Raw genomic sequence first — 22,292 nt, 5'->3', positions numbered from 1 at the left:
GCTTACAGGATCTTTCCGTCTTCTTTGAGACATTTGAAAGCTTGGTTCTCAAATTTGTAATTTACTGACAGTGTTTTATGTAGTTGGATAAATCGTTGAAACCCTTATTTTAGAAATACCCACCCCCCCCCCCAAAAAAAAAAACCCTCAGGGGACCTAGTGGCTCATTTCTCGGCTGCAGGCCTTCAGGAGAAAGAAAGCCCTCCTCACGCCGGTTAGAGGCTCCGTCATGCGAGCGTTCACACGGGGGGGTCGAGCAGCATTTGGCCCACAGCCACCCGGGGGGGGGGGGGGGGGGAGGAGGTGGGGGTGGATCGCCGCATCGCCCGAGCACGCCACTGCACCAGCTCACACGGGGATCTGTCTCCTGAGCCGCACGGTTATGACATCGGTCCTGCGAGGCGTTTAGTTCGCTGCCCGCGTTTCCCTCTGCAGCTGTAAGTGGATTTTGGGGGGGGGGGGAGGCGGGGGGAAGCGGACGATTGGTCGGTCTCAGGCTGACGGACAGCCCGGCCGGTCGAGGAGAGGCCTCCAGCCGACCTGCGGCGGATCAGATGAGGCGAGACGTCCGCCCTGAGAGTGAGAGCTCAATGAACATCTACACGCTGGTGGCTTCTTCTCCCCCCCCCCCCCTCTCATTCTATCAGTCCTGCACAGGCTTCTGGCTCTGAGCCCTGAGCGCCGTGGGGGGGGACACTCATCGGATCGGGTCGCTGTTTCTTCTCCCGGCGTCGTACCACACGGCGTCCAGCAGGGCGGCGTCCTCTGGCCGTACTTCCTGTTGTCTCCCTGCTCTCCGGTTTGGTTCCTCTGGGGCCTTGTGAGGAGAACCCTTGCTCTTTCTTTCTCAGCGTGTCGGGGAACCTGAAGCTTTCACCACAACAAATCTACTCGTGTCTCACAGAAACCCATCCGGCAGCTTTTCCCAGTCAGGACGGAATGGTTCCGAACCACTGAGGTGTGTCGTGTGGAATACAAACATTGTTGTGGGACAGACTCCGGATCCCCATTAAAAAGTCCAAAAAAGCCCAGCGGACTAATCCACTTTGGGATTGTTGTCGTCCGTAGCTGCTGTGTGCAGAAGGACATCAGTCTGCTGCGCAGACGCCTCGTTAAACACTGCGAGAGCAGCACAAGCTCATGGAAAACCAACTAGAATCAAGACGTGATGACGAAAGGCGTCACATGGAAAGCGGTGGAGTCAAATCCAGGTCAACAGGTTTGTTCCAAAATGTGAAAAAATGTGAACCTGAAAATAAGTGGACGAAAAATATTTTTGGGTTGAATATAGTTTTGACTCCGTTTTATTATTTTTTTGAATGAAATATTTTTTTCATTCTTCACTTGAATTTATTTTTTGATATTCACTTTTATTATATTTTTTCGGTTGCAGATTTTATATTTTCTGATTCAAAACTTTTTTTTCATTTCAACAAACCTTTCATCTCCATTTACCTGATGATGTCATCAAATGGTAAACAGATAAGAAGCATTCAGATGCTTTTCATTGACTCTTAATAGTGTTTTATTCATGTTAGACAATAGTTCCACATTGCCACGTGGGTTTAATATGAGTAACTACATTTCCCATAGTGCATAGCGAGCGCACCTCCGGTATTGTCTGTAAGGTAAAAATAATTAACTAATTAATCGCACATTTTGAAATGTATTAACCTTGATTAGTTTTTTTGATTGGAAGTGCTTCTGTTAAAAAAGGTGTCGGGAGCACGGAATGTTTTTTCGCGTGAACCAGGGACGACGTCCCCGAGAGCCGCAGGGAGCCCCCCCCCCCCTGATCAGGGGGCCGAGTCAGAGCTCATTGAGGGCCCCAGACGGGGGAGGTAATGATAACGTGTAATGATCAATGTGTGCGATTCAATAACTCACGTCACGTACAAACCGCGGACCGTTGTTTGTGAGAAAGCTCGGATTTAATTCAGCGCGTCGGAGGGTCGAAATGTCGCCGTAATGGAAAGTGTCCGCGACGCCGCACCGAGAGGCCCGATGTGAATCCTTAATCAACCGCCGCCGAGGTGGCAATAAATCAAGACCGAATCGACGCAGACAGCGCGGCGCCTCCAAGGAAACGCACAAACGCAATCATGCGCGACGTCACACCAGAGCGCCCGCTTGGCTTTTTTCACTTTGTTCCGTCTGAGGAGGAACCGGAACTCAGCGAGCCAACGGGACGAAGGTCGTGAATCACATGGTGCACGGACGATGCTCCTCCTGAGCTGTGGGGTCGAAACGAGGCCAAAGGCTCCGCACACTGGGAGTGCCATCTCCATGGTTACTCCATCCGGAAACTACTGCACCACTGAGTGACATGTCCCTTCATTAGCATTAACACACACGCACACACACAGACACGCTGTGGTTCATTTGGAGTCCTTCCAGGGAGCAGCGAGCTGCCGGCGACTGGAGCTCCAAAATGTCTAAAAAATGAAAACACTCCAAGTGGAAAAAAAACTGCTTTTTTTCAGGTGTGTTGAGTTTAGTTCTGTTTTTCAGGAGACCTCAGAGAGCATCTCATAGCTTCGGCTTTACCTTCAGATCACTTGATTTGAGCTCTTTTTTTTTTTTTACACTCAGGTCACGTTGGTTTCAAACTGGTCTCATCTCGAGTGTATTTTGCAGCTTGGACGCTACAAAAACAGGAGCCACAAACCTTTAGCGTAAATGAGACATTTAGGGGGAAACAAAAACGTTTCAATAAACCAAAACAAACGTTAATGAGCTGTCAATCACGGGCTAGCCCCGCCCTGAAGCCTACAGAGGTCTGTTTGCCTTTAAAACGTGATGAAAAAATATCCTCGATGGACAGATTGAGACCATAAACTGAACCTTACAATGTCTTACTGGGGTAATAAATCCCCCTTTTTCTCATAAAGTGAAAGACTTCTATCAGCAGGAGTCACACCTGATGCCCCCTCTGCAGCTCTCAGGCCTTTTGATATCGCCTTCTTCCATGAGTGGCATCACAAAATGTTTCCCCTTTTCATACAAACTCACGGCCAAAGCATCGGTGTCACATCAGCAAAACACAAGGCGTGCCCCCCCCCCCCCCTCTAATGCTTATAAATCCCCTCAAGGGCCCCTGTGCAAAAACAAGCAAATCATTAGTTTAGGCTCGTTCGATGGAGCAGATCTCATGATCTCATTCAGAAAGCCAGACATCCCCAGACAGTTTAATCATATCTTTATTTCTATGTGCTCCCCATTTACAACAAACAGCATCAGTAGTGTACACTTGGATCTGCACGAATGGGAGGAGGAGCAAAAGGAGCAGAGAGTGACAGACCATCGTAGGAGGCAGAAATGCACAGGGGGGGGGGGGGGGACACACAGAACACGGAGAATGCATCGCAGTAATATCTGTCTGAGGCTCAGGGATTGTCAACGTAACGTCTACAACTATCTATATTCATCATTACAAGCTCTGTTTAACATTAGCAGCAATGTCGTAAAGGCAGCACGTTAAGGATGTGAAAATAACAAAGGAGGAAAATGTAAAATGGTTAAAAATCTACTAACAGCATTTACTTGTGCTAAACTATTCATGTTTAAAATAAAGCATTTGTCTGGTCAGCACATGTCACTGCGATGTAACGCCTTTGTTAACAACTTCTACAAAACAGCTGTGAAAAGACAGCTTTCTGATAACAAGTACAATGTCTCAAAATTGAGCATTTATATTTACAACTAATTGTTTGCAAAAAAACAATGTCATTTCTAACCTATCGTGTTTTTTTGGTATTTTTTCAAAAAAAGTAAAAATGCATTTTAAAAAGTGAAAATGTGAATGAAAGATGTCCATAAATGAGATTCTATGGTTTCTCTGCTGCTTTGAATACAATGTAAAAACGTCTCAATAAATACCCATGTACTCAGTGCTATATACATGTACACAGTGAGTGTGAATAGTTATTTATTTACTGAAAACACAAAACTGTGTCTTTGCTATTGCAGTCAGATGCATGGTGGTTGTGAGGATGTGTGTTTTTTTTTTTTTCTTCTTCAATAAACAGCCTTCTCTCCACTGAACCCTCCTCCTATATGAAAGAAAAGCCATTATTTCACAGAAAAGAAAAACCTTTTAGCGTCTTGTGTTTACGATGACACTTTGATCCTGCAAACAAAAGGACGCACAAACACACCTGGTTAATGGTGCTATGAGTCTCCTGTCTCGTATGAGGATATTATTCAATTTGTGCGGGCAGAGGGCACCTGAGGAGGAACACCTGCAGCCCCCGCGCTGCTTTTAGCACATACGCTCCCCCCCCCGGCTGACAGTCGCCCCCCCCCTCTCCCCCCCAAAATCAGAGATCTAATCAGCGAGCTGGTTCAAAAAGTGGAATAATGAGAAGCTAACGGATCATCAAATGTTTCACCGAGCAGTTGGAGGAGACCCAAACGGAGCTAAAAGGAGGCTTTTGATTTACAAATAAAGGTAGAGCTCAGTCGCTCATGTGATCCAGCCTCGTGTTGCAGGAGATGTTTATCATAGCAAAGCTCAACACAAAGAACCATTGACTTAACCATTTATGCTACGTATTAGTTGGTGGGCTTGGTGGTCGTCCTCGGCACAGCTCAACCCGCCTGCTTCCAGTATTTATGCTAAGCTAAGCTAACAGCCTGCATGCACATGTGGAAGTGGTGTTGATCTTATATCTAACAAACAAGTGAAAGTGTTGAATCTATTGACGTCCATTTAACACTGAAACTGTAAACATTTAGAACAACAGGGTTTTGTTTTGCTTGAGGGCAATGTTTTTTGGAAGTATCCTCAGCTTCTTCAAATAATACTGATATTTTAATGTGCAGTATTTACAGAAACCTTTATAAATACCTATTTCCATAGAAACTGTAGAGCGCCATTTGACAGACATTGCTGGTTATTTAAAGAAATCTATACAACGAAAACCACTTTCCTAACGGTCCTCTGGTTGATGTTGATGTTTTTGACTCTTCGAGTGCTGGGACAAATGAATGGTCTCACTGGGACAGGTGAATGGTCTCACTGGGACAGGTGGATTATCTCTCTGGGACAGGTGAATGGTCTCACTGGGACAGGTGGATTATCTCTCTGGGACAGGTGAATGGTCTCACTGGGACAGGTGAATGGTCTCACTGGGACAGGTGGATTATCTCTCTGGGACAGGTGAATGGTCTCACTGGGACAGGTGAATGGTCTCACTGGGACAGGTGAATGGTCTCACTGGGACAGGTGGATGGTCTCACTGGGACAGGTGGATTATCTCTCTGGGACAGGTGGGTTGTCCTGTGGGTGACATCACAGAAAGCTTCCACATTCGTTGGGTTAAAAAGGTCTTGTTGGAATGAAGCGTTGTTTTTTGACACTTAGCAACCCGTTGGCTGTTACTGACCATCGATGCCGTCGGTACTTTGGGAGTCACTACGAGGGGCGGAGGGGAGATTCTAAGAAGCTAAACAAAGTGAACCAGCACTTTTCTTTGCTGCTGTACATCACGAGTCCTGAGGGGGAGGAGCCTCGCTCTCATCTCTCCACTTCGGAGTCCGCAGAAGGCCGCCGTCCTTGTGTCGCGCCTCTTGACCTTTGACCCTCCTCGGAATGCCCCGGGGGAGACGGCGCCACGGCGGGCCGCTTCCTGCCGCCGAGGCCCGCCTTCCGCTTGACCCGCCGGGGCGCCGGCGTCGCCTTCGGCGGCGGCGTCTTCTTCAGCGGGGCGGGGCCGGGGGCGGGCCCTTTGCCGGGGCCTTGTTTAGCGCCGCGCGTGGCGTTGGCCGCCGCGTAGGCCGTCAGCGTCTCCAGCAGCTGGGAGGCCGAGCCGAAGCGGGCGTGCTCCTCGGCCGCCTCGGGGAACAGGGACAGAGCGGCGCCGCGCCTGCTGCAGGAGTCGCAGCACAGCTTGTTGTAGCCCGGGATGGAGCAGTACCGCGCCAGCACCTCCATCTGGCAGAAGATGGACTTGTCTCCGCTGCACGCCTCGTCTGGACGGAGAGAAGAAGTGAAATTCAGACATCCGCCTTGTAGAATTTAAAAGAATGATTGAGTTCATTCTAGTGAACTGAAGAATGTAGCAGCTGAGCCTCGTGCTAGCTACCATGCTGTCGCTAGCTACCATGCTGTCGCTAGCTACCATGCTGTCGCTAGCTACCATGCTGTCGCTAGCTACCATGCTATCGCTAGCTACCATGCTGTCGCTAGCTACCATGCTGTCGCTAGCTACATGCTAATCTGTGCAGCATCACATTTTGTTTTTAAGCAAAAGCTGGTTTAAGGTTGATCAACTGCACTTGAATCAAAAGGAAGCAAAGCAGCGTTTTTCTGAAGAAGTTCTACTGTCTGGGAAAAGTTAGTTCTGAATTGATTGTAAACATTTCATTTGTTATTTAGAGGGGAACCCATCTGCAAAAATGAAAACACACAAACACATTTGATTTGATAAGTTCAATGTCAGGGGATCTTAAATCGCTTCCCTTTTGGCACAAAACTGTGAAATGCAATAACAAAAACAGTTTACTGTGCTAATCGGCTTGTTTTGATTTGTGGACCAATTACTTCAAATCCTTTTTCTTCATTAGGAAACATTTGGTCAACGTGCTGAGCTTCGATCGGGATTTCAGCTGCAAATCTGAAAATCCTGCCTCCTGTAAATGTGCTTCAGGATGTGAACGAGCGCTTAATGCAAAAAGCCAATAGACACGAGGGGTGGGAATCCATTGATGTGCTTTGATGGCCCCACGCCACTAATTAGGAGGGACATAGGAGGTGGATCAGTGTGAGATCTTTTTTTTAACCTTTATTCAAATCGATCTCTGCTGCAGATCCGCCTGGCATTCATGTTTTATGGGACGACTTCAATGAGTAATTGGAAGACATTTGAGGATGACACATTTTAACCAACTGTTGAAGTAAGACTGTGATGCCTTGTTGCTGAAAGAGAGCACTCACAGCATGATGCCACCTCAGTGACTCCAGTAAGCTGCTTTCAAGAAGGAAAATGTAAATTTACATGGACTGTACTGATGAGTATTCTGAAAACCATGTTGTGGGGTTTTAATTTCATATTTATTTGTTCTTTTCCTTCCAGGCAGCAGTTGCTTTTCATTTATTTCTCTTAGTCATGAAGCTAATTTGAAAATTCATAAAACCCTGCATCCATGAGTCATTTATCACAGCAGCATTTTATTGTTGTTGTGTTAAGAAACCATGAACTTTAAAGCGTCTTAATGCAGACATTCACTGTGATGAATTGTGCGTTCGCTGCTGTCCCGCTGACATGCTCGCTCACCGTGGCAGGCAGCCGGTCTGCAGGACCTCACGGCTTCCGGCTTGTCTCCGTTACACTGGTCTCCGATGCGGCAGGTGACCAGCCGGCGCTCCACGCCCTCGCCGCAGGAGACGGAGCACTGTGGGGCAGCGACGCAGGGACTCACTCACATGCAAACGATTCACTCGGGGTCACATGGGCATTCTGCTGCTGCACACTGCACAATGCTTTGGCTGCACCTCTGCCCGCTCCTCACTTACTCCACTGTTTACTCTGCACATCACTCCGCGTGATGGTTTTCTGTATTGAATCGCAACCTGGCAGCCTCGACATGCACATTATTGGTATTTGAAGGGCGCCCAAATCCTGTTTGGGGGAATTAAGCGCCGCCAAGTAAAGCCGCTGGACCGACCACGGAGCACTCACCGCTAAAATGAGCTCAAATTTATGGAAAAAAAACAAAAACAAAACTCATTCATCAATTTCGTTCAGATTTTCTCCCCAAAGATTGTTCTTTTTGGAAGGACGAGGCAGATGTTTGGATTTTGGATCATATAAACTGAGTTATACATAATGGATAAAATGCGATGGACTGGGATGATTTAAGGTTTATTATTATTAAAGGGGACTAGCTATTAGATGATGATGATATTATGCATGCTATGTTTACATGAAGAAGCTTAAGACCAAAGGTGTGATCATTGAATGTATTAAATTGTTGGAATGTTGAGGTCACAGAGGACAACGGGGGGGAGGAGCTTCGTTTGAATGTGCAGCCAATCACATTCGATCGCACACAACAAAGCTTTTAAAGAACAGAGACGTGAAAAGATCCATCAGAGTTCTCCTGGAGCTTTGTAGGTCACATTGGACTTGGACCGAGAGTTCTCTATTATGCAGAAAACGATTCTATTCACGTTGCATTTCACTTTGTGACTCTATTAGTTGTTACATTTTGCCAGTGACTCTTTGTCAAAAGGCGAGCATCCTCTTCCACGAGTGGAGAACCCCGCGACGCTTCATTCTGAGGTCGAGGCAGAAGAAAAGCGAGCAGAGGCCCCACACTGCTCCTGTGAAGCCGCGTCGCTCTTTACTCACTGCTGCAGTCATCAAGCAGCGTGTGTTCACAGGACGCTAAGTAGCTGGTGGCATTGGAAGCGGGTTCATGATGTGCAGCTAGTTAATAGCAGAAAAACACTCGTGCTTAAGTATTATGTGCAGGAATATGCATGAATATTTTTATATAAAGAGCTATATTCCAACAGGAGATCTGGAAGCAACTCACACACTGGGGGCTGCTGGCAGGAGGAGCTGCTTCTTATTAGCTCACCGCTCAGCAGGACGTCGCATTTATTGCATTTTTACAGTGGCTTCAAAAGTCTCATTTGGTGAAACGGGAGAACTGAAACTGCCTGGTTTTCCAATCAGACGCGACGCGGCTCCGAATGAATCATCAGATGCCTCGTCTGTCACGTTACACGCGATTACACTACGGACCACATCGAGGGTGTCGAGACACTGCAAAACGAGTGCTCATTAGCGCCATGTGACGGGTTAGCTGCCAGTTAATGGGATCGCCAAAAATCAATCGCATCGACCCAACGATCCCTTCAAAATAAGAGTCATCCCCTCTCTCTCTCTCTCTCTCTCTCGTGTGAACAACAAGGACACCGCACCTCTGACCAGGCGCCGGTCCTCCACTGGGCCGGACAGGGCGCCCGGCCGCACGGCCTGCGGCTCTCGGGCTTCTCCCCGCTGCAGTACTTGCTGTGGACGGAGCGGTCGGCGCCGTCGCCGAGCCGCTGCACGCAGCGGACCGACCGGATCTGGAAGCCCAGGCTGCCGCAGGTTTTGGTGCAGTGCTCCCAGTCCTCGGAGCTCCACCTGGGAGGAAACAAAACAGGGTTCAAACCCATCGGAAAACAAACATCTTCATTCCAAAAGAACGAGCAAAGCCTCTGCTCGAACAAATACAAAATCAATAAAAAAAATGCCAAACCGAGGACTGCATGAACCAGAGGGATGCGGCTGGTGGGATTTCACCAGGTTGCTCTCAGATGAGTCATCGCATCCTTCATTCTCTTGATATCATTGCATCGTGTCAGTAAAAGGCGGGAAAACAAAGCCGCACACATTAATGGCTGCCGACGGATGACTCCTCTTGACCCTGTGACCCCGAGCTGCACCTTTTGTGCTATTAAGGAAATGCCAGTATGATAAGTCAGGTGGTAACCATGGTAACCCAGCTAAACATTTCCCCGTGACCCAGTGAGACGAAACTGGGATCCAGTTCCAGTGGGTTCATCCTGTTTTTCTTTTGCTAAGACACGTTTAAAAACATCTGCATTTGCGTCTTCTGTTTTCCGCATCAAACCGGTGTCTTTTTCTTCTCGACCGACGCGTTTGACCGTTTATGGAACGTAGCTATCAGTCCCAGCGACGTGAAGAGACGTGTGCTGGAGAAACAGCTTCCACAACAAAGAGGCTGCAGCCTGGTTCCTTCGAGGGAAAACTACCAAACGGAAGAATCTGTTTGCTATTTTCGTGATTGATGATGATAGAAAACAGAAGAGCGGCGTGTTGCCAACGTGTAAAACATGTAAATGGATCAACGAATCGATGCGGCTCTCACACACAAACAAACTAATCTTATTTGATTGGCATCGTCTTTTCCAGTTTAAAGCCAGTGAATCTTCGGGATACAACCAATTATTCTCTCATTAACCCCGTGACCTCGAGTGGCGATTCACGGCCGTCACACTGCAAGAGGGAATAGGACAGACTGCTTTCCTTCCCTCCACTTTCTCACATCTCACATGAGTGTGTAACAGAGCATTAACATGCATCACAGTACATGATGAGGAATTCTCTGAATAAAGCGTGCGATTGGAAGCAGTGAATATTACAGCAGCTATTATCTGCAAAGGTGCTAAACTATAAGACGCACAAACACAACTTCCTGTTTCGTTGGAATAGTTTTGATGTTTTTAATGATGTGCCGACTGAACCTTGATGGTGCTGCTTTTGTAATATTTGATTACAACCGCCCGCCCCCTCATCTGGGTAACCGCCGCATAAGGCGTGTTCATCCCTGGCACGGCTCACACTGCGGCGCTCTTGTTGTGATCTGTCCAGATGTTTGCACCAGCTGTGCCGCACTTATTCAAGTTGTGTTTCTCCCACAAACAGCATTCCTCGCAGCAGCTGGGCGAGCGTTAGCTGAGAGCGGTTAGCACAACGCGCCGAGCCCGAAAGCAAGCAGCCCGTCAACCCACACACACACGCACACACACACACACACACACACACACGCTGCACGCCAGCTGTTTGATTCATCTGAATCACGGCGCTTTTCGGTGATCAACCCTTTTCACAGGTGTTTGTCGCTGTAGACTCGTAACCCGGACTCTGATCAGAAGGTCACCAGGGGTTGACTTCTCTTTTCGGGGGGGCACCTGAGTTCTCCTCTTCCAGGGCGTGAACCCCCCCAGGAAAGACCTGCGGCCCCCTTCATCTTTTATTTGAGGGGCTAAAAGGAGTTCATGCTATTACATAAGAAGTGCTCTATCTCTTGATGTTGAAAACTCTGGGATCTGCATCAAAACATCAGCTTTTACTCGTCCACGTTTCCAGAAAACTCATTTTCACTCCTGTCAGCGAAATGTTTCAAACTTGGCGAAGAACCCAAGCCTCAAGATTTCATCTCTCACTTTCTGATCCCTGATCCCTCTCTGTGACGCGTGCCACATTCCCCCCCCCACGCTGTCAGACCGGGCCTATCTAACTACTGCCACGCAGCGAAAGGGGACGAGCAGACCCTGCCAACGTGGACCCGTCCTCGTTTCTGTCCCCCGTGCGGTCGGCTCAGTGGTGACGTCCTGTGACCGGTGTCCCAGCTCATCTCCTCTGATTGAGTCCCGTGGCGACATCCTTCTACCGAACGAGGTGGCAGGTGTCAACGTGCCACATTTTGGTGCCGGGGCATCGCTGGGAGTCTGTGTGATTCGGCCCCCCCCCCCCGGGGACCCCTCCAGTGTCACTGAGATCCCACTTAATGGATCCGGGGAGGCTCCGGCGAGGTCGCCACGACACCCCTGAAGCACCCCGTCCACCAGGACCAGGCAGGGATTTCTTTTAATACCAAACTTTCTTTTTGCAGAGACAGATCGCTGCCGCCGGGTCATCTGCATGTTTTGTCTAAATAGAGAAAGCATCCCAAGGAGACTTAAGAGGGAACTACAACCAACAGGGAATGTTGCGTGCTGGGGGGGACGACGTTTGGCTGCAGTTCTCCATCGATAATGCGCTTAAGCATCTGTCTCTTTCACCTGCAGGCCTCGATCGGTCACGGCCCCGGATTTAGACCCCCATCCCCTCAGCCCACACATGCGTTTCCTCACGCTTCTCTCTTCTCCACCGGGTCTCCACACACCCCACAATGTGGCTTCTAAATGATTTCAAACCGCTTCACGATCCCCACAGCTCATGCCTCTCCTGACCGGTGAAGGGCTCCAGGTGATCATCACCAGTTATCGGTGTGGGTAAGATACCAGCCCAATATTCATGTTCACGTGTTGAGTGTGAGTGTGAACGTGCTTCTGACCCCCGAGAAGCTCCCTCTTCAATGATCAAGCGACTGTCTCGTGGAATTAAAAAATTAAAACCATTAAATATAAAAACAAAAACATCATTCTCCCCAATTATTGTCGGGGAGGAAACTTCTCAGCAATTTTTAATTTGTCACGAGACACCAGAAGCTCACATTAAAATCCAAACAAACTAATTAAATGCTCTGAGAGTTCGAGGCTCTTCGGGGCAACACTTTGCACGTTGAATATTCAGTGAGAAACGGAATCTGCTCTTTGCATAGGTTTGTTGTTTTAGTAATGAATAAATAAGGTTTGGACATTATGTCCACGTACTCGTCCCTCGGCCTGCTGCCCAAAAGGAACTTTTAGAAACACTTCTACCAACTGGATGGGACTTCGACGATGAGGGCATCTTGCAGACAAGTGTTGATGGAAATGCATTATGGGAATTAGCCAAAGCTTCATTATCGCTGTTAGCGGCCTCCCTAAGAAGTGTGATTTAATCTTCGACACGTGACTTCCAAATGAAGAAGGGGAGAAACAGCTTTTGGGAAATCAACTGAAATCAGCGCTGAATGATGGACCTGCAGCTACGTGGGGGCCCGTGTGGACGCTTTAATCCTCTCAATCAAATCAGTCATTTCAAGCCCGCCGGGGGGGACTGTGTCAAAGTTCTCTTTGTTATCTTTCACTTTGTCGCTAATGTCTTAAGATCGCGTTGGGGGGGGCGGCTTCTCAAGGCTTTCCCCTGTGGAAAAGACGTTCTCGCTCTTCCCTTCGCTCGCCGATGGAGTTTGATTGACAGGTGGTTAATCCAATCGCCTGCAGCTCTGTGCGGCCTCACACCTCTTCCGGATTGTTTGAGTTCACCCGGAAACGTCTGTCTGGGTTTTGTTGCGCTGTGTTTTCATGAGGATTTTAGGGCTTACGTGAGGAGGGCAGATGGTGAGGTGACCCAGTATTTCTGTGTCCGTACTGCTTGACTCTTTCTAGGTGTCCTCTGCACTCTCCGCTCTGCAGAGGAATCGCTTCTCCACCTCCAACCCATCATTACTGAGAGGTTATTTTCTCCCACTGTGCCACTCCGCTGCTCGTTTGGTAACAGAGTCCCGGTGAGAATCGATCCCCCCCCCCCCCCCCCCCCCCTGTGACTCACTGGGGCTGCGTGCAGTCCTGCAGGTTGCACATCCTGCGGATGGGTTTGGGCTTCTTGCCGGCGTCGCAGTATCCCCGGTGGACCATCTTCGTGTCTCCTTTCTTCCTGCAGCCGTACTTTGTGTACTGGAACCCTGCGAAGGAAAGAAGGACTTCAGCACCAAAGAAAACCGAGAAAAACTGGATCAATCCAGTTTTAGTGGAACCTGACTGGTTTTCAGACACAGCATTATTACATTTCAAAGTATTGAAACAAACTGAAGAACAAACAATAGAAGCCCTACTTTCCACTTTGTAATTATCTCCTGAAAATAGTTTTCACAGACAAATTAAACTCCACACAAGGTTATTATGTACTTTTGAATGACATCTCACTACAAACCAGCAAAGAAGTCACTGCAAAGCATCGATTGACTCTGATCGTTGCGTTTCATTCTTTAAACTCTCATCTGAATATCCGTGGAAAAGACGTTATGTTTGCTTGGTTACTATGGTTACTTTACACTGCAGGTGATCAGATGATCTTAATAATAATTGTCACTGTGATAGTGCTAACTCTAACACAGATAAACTGGGTGAACTGGATAATATGTGAATAAAAGGAGGCATGTGTAAAGTACCAGGCTGGCTGAGCGCCCCCCACCCCCCCATTGGAAGAGTTACCTGCGGCGCAGGGCTTGGAGCAGGGCGACCAGCTCTTCAGAGCCCACTCGTACGTGTCCTCCTGGATGACGTTGTTGTTGTTGACGGGCACCGAGTCCTCGTGGATGATGTATTTGTACATTAAGGTGGACCGCGTCTCATTGTCTTTGGGAATGATCTGCGAGGGACGGGGGGACAAAACAAAAACTGGCATTGAAGCATGTGCAAATTTATGCAAATTGCTGAGTTGAGTTTTAAGTGGGTTGCATTTGTAGTGCTGCAGTGTGTTTGAGGGAGAGATGTTGGGTGATTTGTGTGTTTGATCTGCTGTGTGATGTTGACATCATTGACTACGCTGTATTCCCAAAACAAAAGACATCATGACATTTAATGATTTCTATATATGACATAATTTGATCCATAATCAGCAAAACAAAAGTTGTAATTAAATGGTTGTAATTAAAGGAGCGTTTGGGGAAATGCTGAGTAACTTCATTCATGAGTGAAGAAATTCACGCCCCGGGAATAAATCGTTTGATTTAATTTTAGCGGCTCCGCTTTAGGTTGTAAAGATTTATTCAAATCCTTCACTTGTTAACAAAATTAATTTGTGTAATTATCTCAACGAAGCAACAAAGAAGCTCAAGCAAAATGTAACGTTCATGGAGGGAGAAAATTAACTTTAGTCAAAATAAATGTTTATAATCACGATACAGAGTTTGTAGAAAAATAAATTAGAGCCGCTGTCCCTGAAGGGAAAGGTGTGTGTGTGTGTGTGTGTGTGTGTGAGACCTAAAGCACGTCAGCTCAAAGAAACCCTCAATCAAAATGAAAAAGCATTGATGGCATTAATCAATGGTGAATGGTTTCACTAAACAGACATAGGAGGAAGACACATTAAAAACCACAAAAGGATTTAATGATGGAAGAAAAAACAGTTAGTTGTTATTCTAAAGGATTTGGGCTGATTATGAGTAATAACTTATACTAAAGCTCTGATTGAATTGTTGTTTATTAAATCTGTCTCTTGTAGGTTTACGTTTCATCTCATTTCCATGAAGGAGACAGAAAAACAGAGGTCCATTTATTGGACATTTGATTCTAAGCTCCAGATGTGATCTACTCTTTGTGTGAATTAGAGCGTGAGCTGAGACAGAGAAGGGGAGGGGGGGCGGGGGGGGGGGGGGGGGGCTCTTACCAGGACCAGGACGGGGTCGTGCAGAGGTCCGTCCGTGTGCAGCATCTCCACCTGGTCCTCGATGATGTAGTTCCACTCCACGCCCAGGTCGATGAAGCTCCTGGACGCCGCCTCCTCGCCCCTCCCGTTGAGGATGTAGTGGCCCGTCGCCTGGTTCTTGATGGCTGAAATCAGCCATCGGGGGGGGGGGGTGAGCCACTGACAAAGAGACGCCTTTCACTCCAGAAGTTTATCATCGAGTGCCCACGCAGAGATAAAAATAAGAAGCTGGTGTGAAATCACATTTCATTTGTCTTTTATTTGACGCCCGGCCAACTTACTACTTACTACTTTTTCGTTCCTGCACGAGAGAAAGTCGTCTCGTGCAGGAACGTCCTCTAAAAGCTTAAGCTTCTGAGAAATAAATAAGATGATTTAGATTTGGCAGAAATGCAGAATTAACAGCAGGAAACCAGAAGAATAGCCGCGAGTCTTTGAAGTGAGAAACATCTTCAAAGTGATCCATCGGCACGCCATGTCATTCCAGAGATGATGACAGTAACGGAGGGGGGTGGGGGGGTGGGGGGGGGTTGTTTAGTAAACTAGCGCAGAGGAAAGATACCACCTTCTGCAAGTCTTCTCATTCATTGAATTGAATGAGAAAATGTGTCGACTGATGTGTACAGTGTGTATGTATACACATGTATATACATACACACACACACACATACATATAAATATATATATGTACAAAAACAATTCATTAGCAGAGTTTTGGAGGAATTTAAACGCCTTTATTGCAGTAAATTTAAGGGCGATGCAGGAAACAAATGACCTGCTGAGGGATATTGGTTTATTTTTTAGTTTATTCAAACCTTCAGTCACTGACAGTCTTTGTATGACAACATCTGTGCAGTTGTTTTTTATAGTGAGGCGATGATCTAATTTTCCGTCTCTCACAGGAAGGTTAAAGGTTACTAGAAATGCATGAATAAAAGCAATCTGCGGCTCTTAATAACTCGCAGATCACATCTCTTTCCTCGCGCTCTGTGTTTTAATCTCCTTTCTCTAGAAACCCCTTATTTGAATATTTCTATTGTTTCCTCCGGTCAGCCAAACAAATGGAGTGTTTCTAGATCTTCTCCACATGAAAAGAGAACAATCAGTTACAATCTGATGCTTCATGAATAAATAAACCGAATTGGGACTGAAGGAGCTGTGAATGTTCCTGGTGCAGTAACTAAAGCGAGCTTGTTCCTCTCTTAACTACGCCGTGTGAATCTGGAGGAAAGTGGCGTTTCGGCAGCAGGAGGTGGATTAACCGGCGTGGCTTTGGTTGCTCGTCATAATCCCGGAGCCGGAGAAGTGACCCGGGCGAAACTCGCCGAGAGACGGCCGTCCCGTCGCAGCCTAGCAACGGTAACCAGGCAGCAGCCCGTCTCCTCCTGCTGAAACTGGTTTCTACGTCTCGAGAGGTGAGACGTCTTTGTGAAAGAGAACAGTGACTCTACTTAAGTGCACATGTGATATTATTTCACTTGAGTATTTCTTTCCATGCTACTTTAAATTTCAGATTTATTTGACATTTTGGTTTTGGCTGCGCATGTTCATTTAAATACGAATTCATTTTGTACATTTTGAGGTCTGGACTGTGAAGGCGTCGCTCTGTGCATTTCTCCTCTTTTTATAAATCTATTACAAAACAAATGATTCATCTTTTAAACAATGAATTATAAAAGCTATTTCTCACCCTGAATATTCCCTAAACTTAAATACTTTTAGTTTAGTACCATTTTGTGATCTTCTCTACCTCGCAGGTGGCTGCAGGAGGTCCTACGTGGACTCTTTGCTCTCAGATTTGTCCTCCACACATCGCTTGTTCGGATCTCCTCCTCCTCCTCCTCCTCCTCCCCTCTAACGTTGCCCCCAACAGGAGTGTCAGATAAAATAACCCTGACTTAAAGGTATAAAAACAAACATCGCCCCTGGCTGAGGAGATCGATGCTGACTCCCCCCCCCCTGAATAAATCATGCCCTCCCCGGGCCACTCACAGAACAGGAGATGGACGGATTCTCCACCTTTGATCGTCAGAGTTCCTTAAAGGGATCCCACAGTTCCTCCTTTAGAGGGAAAACATGTCTCTTCTCCCGATGCAGGAGGTTTTGTTGTTGTTTGTTGTTCATCTTCTTAAGTCGTGTGAGGTCACCATGAACGTTTGTCAAATAGAGGACGTTCAATTGATTAACGTCTGTCTAACATTCACTGTCAGTTTAAGAATTGAACAAAATTAATCAAGTAAAATACGTGCAGGATCAAAGAATAAGTCACATGACAGAAAGCTTTTTGATAAATATTTATCTTAAAATAAAGTAGTGAATTTATCTGAATTGTTTTTCCCTTCAGCTTTAAATGTAGTTTATCGATCAAACCATCTATCAATCAATCTGTAGTTACACTTAAGTACGACAATCAGGATGAATTGTTTTGATTTGCTCTGAATGCTCTGGACTGTTTGACTGAACTCTCTTAAAGGATGAATGAAGACTTATTGTGCAAAGCGTCCTCTCCGAGTGGCGGCGCCCACTCGTCGTCCCGAGAGACGCCAAACAGACAAGTCACACTTACCAAGAATGTGAGGGGAGGCCTCGTGTTCTTGGAGGATCACATGTCTCGCTCCGGGAGGAACGAGAAACATCTTAATGGAGCCTTTGCCAAGTTTGCAGCGGTGGCGATGGCGGCGGTGGCCGGGCAGGGGGGGTGAGGGGGGTTAGGAAAGATAACAGACAGGTGAGTTCAGCAGAGACAGGGACGTTCTTTTGCGGCGGTGGACATCGCCGGCTTCCCTTCGCTCTACAAGGCGCTCGAGGGAAGGACAGGAAATGGTTTTCGGTGTAAATCTCTTTGAAGCAGGCCGCGCGTTCGCATTCAATGACCCCCCTCGTGACCCCGGGGGGGGGGGGGGGGATGCGAACGCCTCTCGGGCCGTGTTTCAGGGAGGCAGACAAGCAGACTAGGGGGGAGGGGGGGAAGCTCTTCTGTCACGGATGTCCACCGCTCGCAAAACCCACCGCGACTCACCCAGCGTGTTCCTAGAGTCCTCGGTCTCATTCAGGAGCACGTTCCGTGCTCCTCTGGGCAAAGAGAAGGCTCCTCTGGTCTTCCCTTCAAGAGAAAATGAGCGTTAGTCGGGCCCCCCGGGGAGGGGGGGGGGGGGGGAGGGGGGGGGTGTTTCTCCTCCCCCAGGTTCACTGCAGCGGCATGGCCTACGGCAGGAAGCGCACTGGATCAGCGACTATCAGGACTACTGCACGCAGATCACCGGGGCCGGAACCACATCGAAGACGATCGATTTGCGAGCTTACTTTTAAATGTCCTCTCGCTTCGGACAAAAAACATCGTGTGGAACCACGCTGCATGGAAACGACTTGGACTTTAGGGGCTCGACCGGATCGTAAAGAGCCAACAACGTCGCAGATCGGATTGACGTCTCCGAGGTTGGAGTTAGTTTGTTAGGCCGCTGAAGCGCTTTGCACAAAGGAACCACACAAACAAACAGGACACGATCACTTCTAGAGACACGGTAAACAATGTGACAGCTGCAGCAGTGGAGTCAGACTTAAATAGACACTGAATCAGAGAGAAGGAGCAGAGGAAAGAGCAGCTTGTGTCACTCGTCTCTACGGCATCCATCGCCACTACAAGCCTCACAGAAAGGAGGGGGGGGGGGGGCACTGGATACTTGCATATTGTGTTTTCCAACAAAGGGGTTTCTTTTTGGGCTCTCTTGCTTAACTGTTTCCCTGTTGGAGAGTTGAGAAAAGAAGGAATGATCACAGTTCCACAAAGTCCCGCTGCGTTCTGAGGCTCCAAAGCGCTGCAGTGAACGTTCCCTCGTGACGAGTCGCCAGGATGACAGTTTAAATGAATGCAGTCGACCCTCAGCTTGTGTGTGTGTGTGTGTGTGTGTGTGTGTGTGTGTGTGTGTGTGTGTGTGTGTGTGTGTAGCTGCAGAGGCGAGATAACCTGAGGGCGAAGGAAGCGTGAGCACACTGTTATGAATTCATTAATTAAAAATACATATCTATATTAAAGAATAGACTAATTGCTTCTCTGCTGGTTAATACGGGTCTTAATCAGGAAGCACCTGGCGGTCGGTGACAGGTGTCAGATAGTCATGTGACACTGACCCCCCCCTCCCCCCCCCCCGCTCATTTACATGCTTTACGTAGGTGCAAATTTAAATAGAAATGTGAATAGGAACGACACAGAGGACTCCAGCAGGGGGGAGGGGGGGGGGGGGGGGTTGCATTTTCATTCACACCTCTGTGGTCCCGTGACACACCTGATCTGGAGCCACGAGGCCCGGCTGCACAGCGGCAGCTTCCATTACCGCCGGCTCCACAGGGCGCCCGCTGCGCCCGAGGCTCTGATGTCTGGAGGACGGACGCGTCCAACGCATCCAACCGCGCTCGACAAAAGTACTGTTTTCCCTTTTTCAAGGCTACCTCGGGATTAATTCTAAAAAGGGGGGGTGTGCGGATAATGGGGCCGAGTGGTCGGCTGATGGCGTAAAAGCGGCGCCGCTCGTTGTTCAGTGGGGCCACATGCAGAGAAAACCGCGTGAGGTTCTCTATTCAAACAGCGATGAATATATGTGCTGGGGGGTGGGGGGGGGGGGGGGGGGGGTTGTTCTGCAGACGTGGCGCTCGGTCTTACCGGGTTTCTTCGGGGTGCGGGTGAAGCTGCCCTTGACGGTGCGACAGTGAGAGTTGTCGCCGCCGCAGACGCCGCATCTGTCCTCCACTTTGCTGGAGCCGATCTCTCTGTCGCAGCCGACTTTCTGGGGGGGGGCCAAGAGGGACGATCGCAGCGGTCAGCTGGGGAGGCGGGAGGGGTCTCGACGAGAGGCCCCCCTCCCCCCCCCCCCCGCGTGTAGCTGACCGCGTGTGACCGGCTAATTAAATAGAGACTGATTCTGTAGCTGCAGCAGGAAGAGCTTCTGGAGGGTGGAAATGAACTGAAATACTGCACTGACAATTTCAAAGGATTAGTAATCTACTTGAAATATTTCTTTCTTGTGCTACGTTATACGTTATTTTGCAGATTATTCATACAAAATATAAGCAACAAGTGACTTTGTATTGTCTGATATTAATCCAGCAACTTGTAAAACAGGTTCTTCACTTTTTGAATGGATGCATTTGCGTTATTAGTGCCCTGTTGTAGAAGGGCGACACGTACCTACTTATGTACTTCTGTGTGTATTTACATTCGGCTATAGTTGATTTCTGCCGGGGGGGGGGGGGTTAGGGGGGACATCTAAGGACGTTCAAAATGGGCAAGTAGCTTGAACCCTTACCACACATTCCCCGCGTGCGCAGAGGCTGTAGGCGTCTTTGTAGGAGCACCGCGTCCCATCATGCACCAGCTGCTTCATGTACGCCACGTCCCCGCTCTCCTTCGACTGGCAGTACAGGTGGCATCGCTTGCTGGCTGCAAGTCAAACGATTATTAGATGGCCGCAGGATTATTAGGAAGAAAATCTCAATTCGACAAAAAGAACAACATTATCATATACATTTTTTTTTCTTACGTTAAAGACAAACTAGCAATGAGTCCCTATTGACAAAAAATGCATCATCCATTAAATAATGAAATAACGATGAGTCCCGCTGACGTGTCGTTATTGAAACTACATGGGTCCCATGTTCCATGACCAGCATATATCCGCCGGATACAAAAACACACTTTGATGTAAAAACCAAACACACAGAGCTCTTTATCGTTCCCACTTCCCCGCCTCGCTTCTTTTCAGCTTGACAGACTTTGCGAAAGTGGACCAATTAAGGTGCAACGAGCGGCAGAGCAGAACCCGCTCTGCAGAGCGTCAGGCTGTGCAGAGGGGGCAGAGTGTTGACTTTGACCGCTCCCCCCCCCCCCTTCCTCTGGCCGGCTCACCGTCGGGGTGCTCGTAGGGCAGCCAGTGGTGCTTGGCGTTCTGGAACTCAAAGTGGGCGTTGCGGAGCTGGCACTGCTGCGCGCGGAAGTCCTCGTAGTGCTTGGGGCAGTCGTCGGCGTTGCACAGCGCCTGCTCGTAGTTCAGCCCCGGGCAGTCCTGGCCCCCGTTGGAGGGCCTGCAGGAGCGAGATGGACGCAGATCAGAGCCGGTCAGAACGGGGGGGGGGGGAAGAGGCTTTCTTTGAAACTCAGAAGGAAACTCGAAAAAAAGAATGCTGTGAAAGTCTGACAGAGATTTAAAGCAGCTTGTCTGATTCATTATTTAAAGGCGAGAAGCAACAACCAGCTCTGTCTTCTCTGTTGTGACGAGGTTGTCCTCATTAGACCACTACTCATTATGTGCAAATATGAAGTCCAATCATTCAACGCAGCCGGACAGCAGCAGAGGAAGCATGTTTAAACACGACATGCACGAGCCGGGGCTCTCGCTCACGCCGGGCTGCTGCACTGCCGCGTCCTGAAGCGCACTCCGGTTCCACAGGAGCGCGAGCACGACCCGTATTTGCTCCAGGAGCCCCAGGCGCCGTCCTGCTTGACCTGATTAGGGTTCTTCCACATGCAGTGACCCTTGTAGCACCACTGCAGAGGAGGATGGGGGGGGGGGGGGGGGGAGAGAAACATCAGGACGCCTCTTCTAACGTTGAGCCAACGAGGCGTCGTTGCTCGGCCTCCCAAAGTGTCTGGAGAGGTGACTCACCTTTCCCGGGTTGCACTCCGTGCCGTCCAGCGGGGGCCCCTTCTTGGTTTTGCAGAAGTACGGGTTGTCCGGGTGGCTGCACCACAGCTGTTTGCACGGGTCGAAGGTGCGGAACTGGAGAACACAAGAGGAGGAAACCGGGTCAGCCTCCCTGCGGCGCGTCGGCACTCGGCTCAAAGGCAGAGCGTTGACATTTTCGGGGATTTGCTCTGCATTCATTTTCGGGGCGTTTCGGCCCCCGCTTTTCAAAATAGAAATTGGACTTGACATTCAAAAAAAGCCTACAATAACAAGGACATTGTCCTCCAGTGTGCAGCGATGCCACCGGGGCAGAAATGCGTTGAAAAAGAGGTGATTCACACAGAAAAAAAGGCTTTTTAGGTATCGCTGAGACAGTGTGTGTGTGTGTGTGTGTGTGTGTGTGCGTGTGCGCGTGTGTGTGCGCCAAATGGACAGCTGACCCCCTGCAGACCTAAACGCTGTTTACTAAGTGTTAGCGGCTCCACTATCAGCCGCTGAAGCCCAGTGGATTACCCAGCATTCCTCGGGAGCAGCTTATTGTTGGCCTCGCCTTCGGGGAGATGCTCTTTTTGTGCACATTGAAGCCAGAAATGTGGGGGTTTTTTTCTTGCTTTTTTTTTAGCATCGCTCTGCGAACCACAACAGCCTCAAATTACCTCTGTGACCCGTCTCCATCACTTCTGCACTCAGCACTTTCTCATCTCTTTCACCAACAATTGCAAGGTACCTACTTTTC

At 48.5% G+C, this 22,292-nt stretch overlaps 1 protein-coding gene across 3 annotated transcripts in view; it reads right to left on the bottom strand.

The window, feature by feature from the left end:
* Positions 1-4,315: 4,315 nt before the first annotated feature.
* The window catches only part of adamts3 (ADAM metallopeptidase with thrombospondin type 1 motif, 3), a 56,568-nt gene continuing 38,591 nt past the window's right edge, over positions 4,316-22,292 (bottom strand). The window contains exons 11-23 of one of the 3 annotated variants that reach the window (XM_037482215.2): positions 21,536-21,649; positions 21,272-21,417; positions 20,779-20,954; positions 20,180-20,313; positions 19,537-19,660; positions 17,899-17,982; positions 17,446-17,526; positions 14,841-15,004; positions 13,664-13,820; positions 13,002-13,134; positions 8,933-9,140; positions 7,278-7,395; positions 4,316-5,973 (exon numbers count right to left, since the gene is read on the bottom strand). In XM_037482215.2, coding sequence (XP_037338112.2) covers positions 5,519-5,973; positions 7,278-7,395; positions 8,933-9,140; positions 13,002-13,134; positions 13,664-13,820; positions 14,841-15,004; positions 17,446-17,526; positions 17,899-17,982; positions 19,537-19,660; positions 20,180-20,313; positions 20,779-20,954; positions 21,272-21,417; positions 21,536-21,649 — 2,094 coding nt within the window. In that variant the 3' untranslated portion in view covers positions 4,316-5,518. The remainder of the gene's footprint in view (positions 5,974-7,277; positions 7,396-8,932; positions 9,141-13,001; positions 13,135-13,663; positions 13,821-14,840; positions 15,005-17,445; positions 17,527-17,898; positions 17,983-19,536; positions 19,661-20,179; positions 20,314-20,778; positions 20,955-21,271; positions 21,418-21,535; positions 21,650-22,292) is intronic. The other 2 variants (XM_037482216.2, XM_062562579.1) reach the window with 2 other exon arrangements.

This window comes from Pungitius pungitius, chromosome 5, assembly GCF_949316345.1.
Source record: "Pungitius pungitius chromosome 5, fPunPun2.1, whole genome shotgun sequence".
Taxonomy (NCBI): domain Eukaryota; kingdom Metazoa; phylum Chordata; class Actinopteri; order Perciformes; family Gasterosteidae; genus Pungitius; species Pungitius pungitius.
Note: the sequence above shows the minus strand (reverse complement) of the source record. Positions and strands in the feature narration are given on the sequence as shown.